The following is a 12,036-nucleotide window of genomic DNA, read 5'->3' as shown; positions in this document are numbered from 1 at the left end:
TAGATATTGTCAACTAATGGTTGTTGGTGCCATTTCATCACCAACAGGAATACCCAATCTGGGGTGCAGTGAAGAAGGAAACTTTATTCACCGTGATGTAGCATGGCTGTGAGACCGCCCTGGGCCAGGCCCTTCTCTGGCTAGCCAACTCGGCTCTGCTCCTCACAGGTCTGCTTTCAGCTGTGCTGGTCTGCCCTGCTGTGCTTTAGTTTGCTCCATTTTGTGCCAGTCTGCTCTGGTCTGCGCTGGTCTGCTTCGCTAGGCCCTGGCAAGACATCGGTGTTTCAGCTCAGTCAGGGAAATGCAATTTTCAGTCATCAGTGGAAAGGGAAAGTGGGTCAGAGCCAGAGGGGAGCTGGCTTATATGGATGGAAGTCCCTGCCCCTGTTCCCTGACTCACCTGCTCTCATGCAAATGAATACTCCAAATCTTTGCAATTTGATTGGTCCAAAAGGCACTGTCCTGATTGGTCAGAATAAAGCCACTCTGGTTGGTCAGAACTGTGCATCTCCAACTGGATGAGGAAAGCCTCAGTCCTGTTGGTTGAAGTAGGCCTCCTTAATGAGGGCTGGCTCAGAGGGCAGAGACACTGTGCAGGCAGGCAGTTCAGTGCAGAGGCAAGCAGCTCAGTGCTGGCTTCTCCCTGAAGTTTGTGAGAGGTCCCTGTGTAGAAACGCACACTAGGCTCTTGTTTCTGTTGTTATTGTTGTTTTGGAGTTTTTTGCTTGTTTGTTTTAATTTGAGCCCAGCTAGCCACCAGGAGCCCTTCTTAGTAGGTGTCTTTTTTCTCAGGGTCCACACTATGATGATCGTTGCACAACCTGTGAATGTCGTTCATATCACTGAATGGTAAACTTAGAAATGGTGAAAATGGCAAATTTTAAGATATATGTGTGTGTATATATGTAAGTATATATATATATGTGTGTGTGTGTGTGTATGTATACATATATCCACAATAAAAAATTCAAATGAAAAGTAATTTAATTTAAAGAAAAACATCCTGTGCAGCTTAACCTTTTCTTTCCAGAAACATTCTTCCAACCTGACCTCATCCTTCCAAAGAAAACTGTGTCAAGTGCATACTGTGTGCAAGGATCCTCTATTAGGCACTTCCAAAAATAGACAGAAATGTGGACATATGTCCTGTATTCCAAAAGAGCTTATCACATAGCCTAGGCAACAGACATGTGTATCAGTATTGTGTTAGGCCAGAAGCGTGTGAGTGGATGTTCTGGCATTGTGACACGGGAACACAGAGGCAGGAGCAAGCCAATTTTGATTGGAAGATCTAGGATGGCTTGACCTGGGAAGGAGCCTTTTAGCTGCCCTGGAAGCATTGGGATTCCACAAGGCAGAGAAGGGAATTTAAGACTCAGAGAGCAGATGAGCTAACCCTCCTTATTAGAGAGGTTCACCCCTGAGCAAAGGGACAGTGGGTTTTGGTAGATCCTACTGAAGCTGATTCTGGAAAGGCAGATGAGGCCTGGTGGGGTAGTTTTTAAAAGTGTCCAGCTTAATTCGTTTGGACTTTTAAATAATGGCAGTGGGGAAATAGCTTATGTACTCTTTCTGTTCTTCTTTTCTACTACCCCATTTACCATTTAGGGATGTGAGCTTCTTGTCCTTATCAGAGAGAGAACTTTTAACAGTTTACATTTTTTAATGGTTTATTTTCCGCCTCAAACTATGTTTGCCATCTAGTGATTAATCCATGCCATTGCAACAACCTACTTCAAATTCCTGATTTCTCAGCGCCAGTTAAGCTCAAAGCCTTCACACCCCTGTTGGCTGTGACTCCGTCACTCTCTACATGTCCTGACACATACATTGGCATTTAGAGACATCACTAATGAATGTGACCCCTCAGAGACTAGTAATAATATTCATATGAAAGAAAAAAATGTAGTTGTTTAGGAGAAATGAGCTTTAGAAATTAAGTATTACAAACTGTTTAAGTAGGATCTGATTTGAAAATTAACTGATAGGAGACCTCTGTGTGAATACAGGCCTCTGAGACATGTGGCTGAGATTCCAGCCACAATGAGTAACAGTCATTTCCAGGCTTTCTCCTCTTCCTGTGGATCTTCCAAATGGAGACAGAGACAATACCAAGTAGGCAATACCTGTTTGAACATAAGCCCAAATTTTTGACGTTCTGACTGTAGATCAAAGTAAGGAGCCGCACATTCTTCTATTCGTGCCATCCCTGAATCACTGAAGCTACTCTACAGCTTTTCTTTCAAAGCCTGTTGTTCATCAGTTGGGAGAGTGTACCAAAAAAATATTGTGTTACATATGCAGGGGATTTAAAAATTATCAGTCATTCAGAATTCTTGAAGGACCCAGGGTAACATTTTGCCTCTAAACCAGAGCTTTCAGAACTGAATCAGTGCTTCTAAACGATGATGATTCCCTCTTGGCACATACTCTATCTAATAGGTCCAGTCTGTCTTTTTGCCTCAGAGAGCTAAGCTGTGAGAAATCATTTACTCAATAACTATCAACTGAATGCCAGGCTCTGCACTAGGATATAACTCTGGCTATAACCTGTTACACATAAAACTATTAAGACAGTCTTTTTGAAAATTTTGTTATAACCCCCTTTCCCCACTCCCTAGCACACACTGACACATACACACACACACCGTCCATGGGATCCAAGCAAGGCTTTCTTACAATTGAATTTTGTCCTAGGAAGGATTATGCTATAGAGCGATAGTGGGTACAATTCCCACTTTACTGCCATATTCCCTTATTTTTCAGTTTGTTATGGACTGTTAGCCTGGAAAATAGCTTCTGGCCTGCAGTCTGAGAGCACGCATGAAGCTCTGAGATGTGATCGAATATGCTGTAGGAAGCCATTAGTTCAATCTCTAAAACCATGTGAAATGCTTGGCTGTCATTTTAAACTGTTGCTGTATGGATCATTTTTTTGTTGTTGAATCTCTCTGCATCTGTGTTTTGCAGGGAAAGCCAGAGATACCGAGTGTATGTTGTGATACCCCTGCTGCCAGGGTTTGAAGGAGACATTTCAACTGGTGGAGGAAACGCTCTTCAGGCAATAATGCACTTCAATTACAGGTGCCAAAATTCTAAAGTTGTCTGTTTGCAGCTTTCAATCATGCACATAAGCTGGTGAAAGGAATGGAAATGTTTGTCCATATCTATTCAGTGGATTGTTGCACAAATGAACACTTTTCTTTATTTTACTTTGAATCTTGGCTTGTTTGCTAGTTGGTAAAATTCAAGAAGAATCTAAAATCATAAATGATAGTCCTAAGACACAAAGCAAGTATAAAAGAACTAAAATATTGGTCTCTGTTATATTTGGTGCCTAGGATATATTACATATAATTTTTATAATACATATAAAATATGTAATATAGATATATTATAAATGTAAAATAATATATAATACATATCTGTAAATATACAATATACAAAATATAAAATAATATATAAAACAGCTCTTGTCTTCATTTTTAATACATATATGTATATATACTAGAGAACTAAAATATTAGTCTCCTTTATGTTATATTCACATACATTTTATATGTATATGCATTTATATGTATTATATATATACAGGTATACATATAAATCTTATAAATGGAGGCAAGAACTTTATATGTTTATATATAAAATATATATCATATATAAATACTAACTTTTAAATTATTGGTAAGCTACCAAATACTTACTGACTTTTCTATATTCTTTGTAGTAAGTAAAGAAAAAGTGCTTACAATGCTATGATTTGTGTGTGTTTGCTTATGATTCTTTAGGTAGCAAATCCCTCGACAAGGTTGGTAATAATATTCTCTCCTAGTAAAGTGGAGCATGATCGTTCTTTTCTAGCTCCTGAAATTTTAAGTTTTTTCTCTACCACACCTTAGTTAAAATTATAGGAAAGTGCTAAATCCTATTCTTGGCATTCTAAAAAGCAGAGTTTCCCTAGTCACTCAGAAAGGCACTTGAGGCTTCAGCTTGGCCATCGGAGCATCAGGACGAGGGCTGAGCGGTCCCAGCGGGCTGGCAGGGGTAGAGACGCAGGTTTATCTCGGGGTCACGTCGCTGGGAAAGAGAATGAGAGTCGAGACAAGTGGATGGGCCTGGGCATGACTCCAGCTCCCAGTTATAAGCTCCGTGACCTGAGAGACAAAAGAGCCCTTCACAAGATCCCCGTCTTAATAAGGCAAAGCCAGGGCCAGCACCTGGGTATTTTCTTGTACTATCCCTGGTTTTTCAGAGTTGCCTGTAGTTGACCACCTTTATAATCAAACCCTTTTTTAGAGGACAGAGGGGACCTTACCCAGAGCCCCCAGCGTGTAGAGCCGTAAGGGTTCAGCGCCTTGGGCAAATCGGGGGCGAGGGCTTAGATGCCTTCCTGCTGGGGCCCCCTCCCCACTGGAACCCTTGTAGGATCTGAGGGTCCTTCTGTGCACAGTCTGAGTGCTCCGCTATGGTGCAAATCTTCTTTTTAATCCTCTTGTTTTATTCAGACTTTTCAAGCTTGTGTCTATCTGCCAGGGTTTCAAGTAAAGCATTTTTTTTTGTTTCTTCTTGAGTAATTTGGCCTGGTCGCAGTGTGAGAGAACTGTGTGCTTTGGTCTATACACTTAGATGGAAGATTTGCCCATTTCTATTATTACCTGATTTATAGCATGACAAACAAAGCTTTTCAAGTATTTAAGGCCCTGACATAACATTTAATTGGATATTAACCACTCTATTTGCCATTCTAATATTATTTTTGGAATATTGTCAATTGTAATTATTTTTTGTGACTATTTTCTTGGGTTTGAACCAGCTGAATGAAATAACATGCTTGGCTTTGGTTCAGCAACTAAAACTATAACCTTTTTTATGCAAAAACATTTCTATTTGCTGGCATCATCTTTAATAATATCAGCATTTTCAGGCATAACTGTATTTTCAATTACTTTCATAAAGCAAGCAGAGGGAGCATCGAATTTTTTGTTTTGTCAATCTTTATAATGCATAGATTATTATCAGAATCTTGAAAAAACAAAATCATTAATAGTTATTTGAGACTATATTTTTCATTTTTAAAACGTTTGCCAACTTTACAAAGACAGCCCAAGTATAATAGTTTCTTTAATTCCAAAATTATTCTGTTTGCCCTTTTGACCGTGGAGAGCTATGTGATTATGTAATTATTCTTATCTATTGAGGCATTCTAAATTTATCTTCACTGTCACTAAATTTTCTAAGAGGGAAAGTTCATTCATAATCCATCTGTTAAAAATAACATCTCTTTCTGAAATCAATTTTATAACTTTTCCATTTACATACCTTAAAACAACTACCTTGTTCAATCAGTAACATTACAAAAATGATATTCATTTTTTTAAGCTTTTTAAAAAAACCTATGTAGCATTTTTTCATAAAAGCAGTTGGTCTGTTTTTACTTAGATTAGAACTATCTTCCACAAACTGCGATTAGTTCCTTTGAAACCTCTGTAATTATTTATTTTCTTTACGTATCTTCAGAACCATGTGCAGAGGAGAAAATTCTATCCTTGGACAGTTAAAAGCAGAACGTAAGTAACTGCTTATCTTTTCCTCCATGTTTGTTTTGATGATATATCAATAATCATTAATATCTATACAATGTGATTATAGAACTGTTTACGTAAGGTATGCTATGAAATACGTAACAGAGATAAATTTATTCTCATTAAATTGTCCAAACTAATGTTCAGTTGAAGACAACATGACTTCATAGGTAATAAAAATAAAAGTATTTTATAATGTGTTTTTATGATTTATTTTTATTTATTTATAATAATTGTTTTGATAATAAGGGTGATTTGCAAGGCACTTTGCAAGACTTTACATATGTCTTCTCCTATGACCCTTCACCACAGTCTTAGGTAGTGAGCAGGACAAGTATCATCCCTGCCTTAAAGATGAGGACATAAATACTACAAGGTTAATGGGTATCTATGTAGCCTTCTATACATGTAGAAATTCCAGGGTCACAATTTTTGAGGACATAATACTGGAGGTAAATAAGAAAAGAACAGTAATATCTTTCACTTTGTTATCCTTTGTATTTTCAAAGGCACTTTCTTAGACAACTTTTTTTTTAAATCCTCCCCTGAGGATATGTTTATTGATTTTAGAAAGGAAGGGAGAGAGAGAAATACCAATGTGAAGGAGAAACAGCTATCAGTTGCCTCCCATACGCCCCCTGACTAGGGACTGAACTCACACCCTAGGTATGTGCTCTGCCCAGAGATCGAACCCACACCCTTTTGGTGAACCGGATGACTCTCCAAGAAACTTAATCATCCAGGCGGTGTTCGCAGATATCTTCTTAAATGATCCTTAACTACCATATACTGTACCTGCAGGTTTACTTGCCTATATCTCTGTGAACTGGCTCTAAGTTCAGCACATAGTAGGTACTCAGTAATATTCTATACCCTTTACAATAGGTCTGAAAAGTTCCACAAAATGTAAGCTGGAGTCAGAACCCAAGTTGTCTGACCTTCAATTCAGATTGGGTCTAGATTGTGAAAAGTCAAAGGGCCACATTAAAAAGACTAGACTTTATCCAACAGGAGATCAAATGAAGTTGATGGAAGCCTCTGATTCCTGTAATGATCTCACAAAAGTGATGTTTATATGAAGGTTAATTTACTGTTGTTAAGCAAAGTAAAGAGAGATTTATGACAGATGAGAGGTAATGGCACAGTGGTAATGGGAAAAAGAGGTTTGTATAAGACTGAAGGAGGGCTTGAGGGTATGTGGGAGCAGAAGAGTAAGGGAAGTCTCTGTTAATCTGAAGAGTTTCAATCCAACTGACCAGAAGAATGGAGCTGCCACAGGGAGATCTGAAAAAGTCAGGAGGAGCTATCACAATAACATGTTGCCATGTGGTATGGTCTTCAGATACGCTGATAACCTCAGGCTTTTGAAGATTTTATGCACTAGATAATGTATCAGAATGTGGGGAGAAAATATTAGTCCTTCCATGTACGTATATTTTTCACTTAAAGAATGAGGACATTGCCCTGGCTGGGTGGCTCAGTTGACTGGAGCACTGTGCTGTACACCAAAAAATCTCAGGTTCAATCCCTGGTCAGGGCATGTATGAGAGGCATCCAAATCAATGTTTTTCTCTCTCTATATCCATTTCTTTCTCTCTAAAAATCAATAAACAAACCCTTAGGTGAGGATTAAAAATAAATTATTTTTAAAGAATTAGGACATTACTAGGAATAGTATAGTAAGGATTTCCAAAAATTCACTCCTATATAAAAGCAACAAAAACACTGACAAAAATTATCAAAGTCATTTTTTTCAGAACTCTGGAAATCAGCCAAAAGCATGTGACTGAGGAGTGTTTATTCAAGAAAGATAGCAGAATCTCGGTAAAAACAGCAAGCTTTGTGGCATTTTAATTTGTCATATACCCATTTCCCCTCTCCTCAGTTTTTCAGTAGCCATGAAAACCAACCCATCACTATGAAAACCAGCAGCCTAGGAGCCACTGGAAGGAGCCAAATGGATTTGAAGCTCCTGAATGTTGACAATTTTGATAATTATCATAATTTGACCTGACAGTGTGAAAGTCTTTAAAACAATTAGTTTAACTATGTTCCAAGAACTAAAGGGAATGATATGTGAAGAAGTAAAGGAAGTACAAAAACAGTGTTTCTGCAAATAGAGAATATATTAATGTTTTTTAATTAAAAAATTTCCATAAAAGTGCAATTTTTATAATAAAGGAATGACATACATATAAATTTTGGAGTGGAAAAGTATGATAACTGAAATGAAATGCACATTAGAGGGGATCAGTAGCAGATTGGAGCAGGCAGAAGAACCAACAAACTTAGAGATAGGTTCTTTGAGGGTATCCAGTGTGACAAACAGACAGGAAAAATAAATAGGAAAAAAATGAACAGAACCTTAGAGGCCTGTAAAACATCATCAGGCACACCAATATAGGCACAATAGGAGTCCCAGGGGACAGAAAAGAGAAAAAAGTGCATATAGAATATTTAAAGACTAAAGAATAAATAATGACTGAAAACTTACCAAATTTGATGAAAACACGAATCTACACATCCAAGAAGCTAAAAAGAAAAAAAAAAAATCTAAGATGAACTTAAGGAGATCCACACCAGAACACATGATAACCAAAATAGTAAAAGACAAAGACATAAAGAATCTTGAAAGTAGCAAAGGAAAAGCAAATAATCAGTAAGATTAATAGCCAATTTCTCATCAGAAACCATTCTGTCATTTTTTTCTTTGATAATGTCCTTTGGAGCAAAAAAGTTTTAATGTTTGATGAAATTTATGTATTTTTGTTTTTCTTTTTGGTGTATAATCCAAGGAACCATTGCTTAATCCATTTTGAGAAAAAATGTTTGCACATCATATATCTAATAAGGAATTGATATCCTGAATATATAAAGAACATTTACAAGTCAACAATAAAAAATCCAATGTTTAAAATGGGCTAAGGATTTAAGTAGAAATTTCTCCAAAGAAGATATATAAATGCTCAATAAGCATATGAAAAGATGCTCGACGTCATTAGTTTTTAGGGAAATTCAAATAAAAACCACAAAATACAACTTCATACCCACCATGATGACTATAATTTAAAAAATAAAAAAGGTATTGACAAGCATATGTTTATATTGGAACCCTTATACAATACTGTTGAGAATTCAAAATGGTGCAGGCTCTTTGGAAAGCAATTTGATAACACCTCAAAAATTAAACAGAAAGTTACCATTATTAACCCAGCAATTCTGCTCCATAGTATACACCTAAGAAAGTGAAAAACATATGTCCACACAAAAACTTGTACATGAATGTTTATAGCAGCATTATTTATAAGAGCCAAAAAGTAGAAACAACCCAAGTGTTCATTAGTTGATGAATGTAGAAACATACTGTATTTAGCCATACAGTGGAATATTATTTAAATATTAAAAAGAATGTATGATACATGCTACAACATGGATGAACATTGAAAATACTATGCTAAGTGAAAAGAAACCAGATGCAAAAGGCCACATGTTGCATAATTCCATTTTTAATGAAACATTTTAACAGGGAAATCCACAGAGAAAAGTAGGTTAGTCCTTGCCAGGGTCTGGGGAGACCGTGGTGTGCAGAGTGACTTCTAATCAGTATGGTTTTTCTTTTGGGGGTAAGAAAAATGTCTTAAAATTAGATACTGGTGATAATTGTACAGCATGTCAATATACTTAAAAAAAACAGAATTGTACATTATAAAGGAGTAAATTTCATGGAATATGGGTTTTTAAATGATTTGGAAGCTTTAAAATAATGAACTAAATTTGTATTATATGTATAATACTGTGTAGGTGTGTGCATTGGGTGTTCGATAGTTTTTTACTATCGGTTTGCTCAGTCTAAAGATCTTGACAAAAAACAGTAATATTAATTATAATGACAAAAATAAAAATAAAAAGCTGTAGAAACAACTTTTGACATAAGACATGTACATCACCAATAATAAATACTTCACAAAGTTGTATCTAATTGCATCCAGGATGAAGAAGATTTACCAGAATATTATCCTTAACTCCATTTTCTAACAGCTTCAAGTGAAGATGATAGTGAATGAATAAGTCTCTAAAAGATATAGTGATAAAACAAAATCAGGAAAACCAGTCAGTGCTTACAGTGGCTAGTAAAATGCAAAGTGAGGTTATAGGAAAATAACAAGTCAGAACAAGCCTGTTTAGTTTCTCAACCATAAAAATGGCCTGAGCTTATTATAAAGCATTTCCTTTGGCTCTGGGTCCTTTTCCTGCCTTTGCCTATTCAGGGGGAAAATTGGATTTTAACACAAGAAGTAATTTCAATGTTAAGCCCTCTTCTGAAAAGATTTCGAAGTGCCCTGGGAACAAGTTAAAATCAGACATCTCAGTGGGGAAAATGTTCATATTCTAAACAGGGAAGAACAGATTAATTACATAATGCCCCTTTTTGAGGTACAACATTCTATTGTTGATTTTATTTCTGTAAATGTGTAGTGGGCTTTAAATACATGAAGTAGCTAATCTCTAATTGGATAGAAAACTATAGTTCTCTACCATTTCAGTTCTTTAAAAATAACAAATCTGCTGTGAATATGTTAAAACTGCAGCTATTAGTGTATAATTATCTGACACTCCAATCTTCAGGGATTTAGCGCTTAATTTAAAGCATTTCTTTATCATTTTTATAATTTTTGTGATTATGACATTTTAGCATCCAATTTAGTATAATTTAACAGAAGGTCTAGAGGTATTTGATCCTATTAGAAATGTACAAATGTGAAGTGCTTCAAGATTTTAAGCAACAAAAGCCTGTAACAACTCTTGAAGCCCTTTCACAAAACTTCCCTACAAATATCGAGCCTGCTGCATTGATTTTCTCATCTTTTGAGATATATACGTACCAACGTTCATAACAGATAGGTCCTAGGAGCCTGTATAAACATGGAGATTCTGAGATACAAACCCTCCATGACATATAATTTGGAAACCTCCTGATATGTTTCCATCTATTGCTTACTACTAATGCTTGTACATGCTCCTGGCTTTCTCCTCTTTTCTTCAAAAGGAACTTGTTTCCTCAGTGTAGCCTCACACCACAAGTTAACATCACCATCATTGTATCTATGACGTGCTGATCCAGTTTTCTTAACAGAATAAAACACTAGCTGAAATATTTTCTCAACTTGCTTCTCTCCTGCTAGATGGACACCGCACCACATTTGACAGGCCGCATTCGATATCGTCCAGAATGTTCACTTTCTGGCTGGGAACCCTTATTTTTCTTTTGAGTCCTGTTACTGCTAATAACCCTTAGCTTTCTCCTTGAGGGCATTTTTCATAAACAGATTCAATCGTTATCACTTCATAGATTGATTTTACAGTCAGGGATACCAGCTGGACTGCATGGGTTGTGGGGCTCTGCAGCTAATCGATATGGTGCTGGTCCTCTCCAAGCCTTGCTTTGAAATGACACAGATCTGCACCTTAGAAAATGACAAATGACTAGGTTTTAAACCTTCAGGCTGCCAACAGATAGTATTACTAGTGTTTGAAAAAATATTTTAAAATAATTTTAGACTTGTAGTTTCTAGAACTGCTATATACCTTCACTCTGATTTCCCAGAGGTTAACATTTTACCTTTTTGCTTCATCATTCTCTCTTACTAGATAAGTGGGCATTTTCCCCTGGGCCCATTATGGATCAAGTTGCAGCCATGATACCCATTGATCCCTAAATACATAAGTATGTGTTTCTGAAAAAACAGAACATGTCTAAAGCAGTTATAAGTCAATTATCAAAATGGATGAAATTGACATTAATGCAATACTATATTATCTTGTAGACCTTATTGAAATTTTGCCAGTTGTCTTGCTGATATCCTTTTAAAAGAAGGGGGAGACGTTTTGTTCTGATTCAGGATTCAGTCAGCAGTCGTGTGTTGCATTTTGTTGCCATGTATTTTTATTTTTTTTTAATCTGAAATAATCCCTCAGTCTTTTTTTTTTTTTGGAGAATTACATAATGCCCCTTTTTGAGGTACAACATTCTATTGTACCTCAAAAATATCAATGATCTTGATATTTTTGAAGGGTACAGACTATTGTGTAGAGTAGCCCGCAGTGTGGGTAGATTTATTGTTTCCTCCTGACCAGATGATCCCGATCAGGCACTTTCGGCAGGAGCATTACAGAAGGGATGTGTTCTCCCTTGAGTGCATGGTCAGCAGGAGCACAATGTGGATGTGCCCCACCGCGGGTTGTATGGACTTCGACCACCGAGAGTGAAGGTGGTACCTGTCAGGTTTCTCCACCATAAAATTACTGTTTCCCTTTGTAATTAATGAATATTTTGTGGGAAAACACTTTGAGGCTATATAAAAATCCTGCTTCTCATCAGCCATTCAGTAATTCTTAGCATGCATTAATGATTCTTTAATGAATCAATTATTACCGCTCTGAGTCAATTATT

General features: G+C 36.6%; 1 protein-coding gene across 5 annotated transcripts in view; it reads left to right on the top strand.

Annotated features, from left to right (window-relative positions):
* Nucleotides 1–12,036, top strand: part of PLD1 (phospholipase D1) — a 179,968-nt gene that overhangs the window by 142,741 nt on the left and 25,191 nt on the right. For all 5 annotated transcript variants that reach the window (XM_054580564.1, XM_054580558.1, XM_054580551.1 and 2 more), the window contains 2 exons: nucleotides 2,971–3,084; nucleotides 5,521–5,570. In XM_054580564.1, the coding sequence (XP_054436539.1) occupies nucleotides 2,971–3,084; nucleotides 5,521–5,570 (164 nt within the window). The remainder of the gene's footprint in view (nucleotides 1–2,970; nucleotides 3,085–5,520; nucleotides 5,571–12,036) is intronic.

The sequence above is a fragment of the Pteronotus mesoamericanus genome, unplaced genomic scaffold (genome assembly GCF_021234165.1).
Source record: "Pteronotus mesoamericanus isolate MK-2021 breed Mesoamerican mustached bat unplaced genomic scaffold, CSHL_Meso_final contig_116, whole genome shotgun sequence".
Lineage (NCBI taxonomy): Eukaryota > Metazoa > Chordata > Mammalia > Chiroptera > Mormoopidae > Pteronotus > Pteronotus mesoamericanus.
Note: the sequence above shows the minus strand (reverse complement) of the source record. Positions and strands in the feature narration are given on the sequence as shown.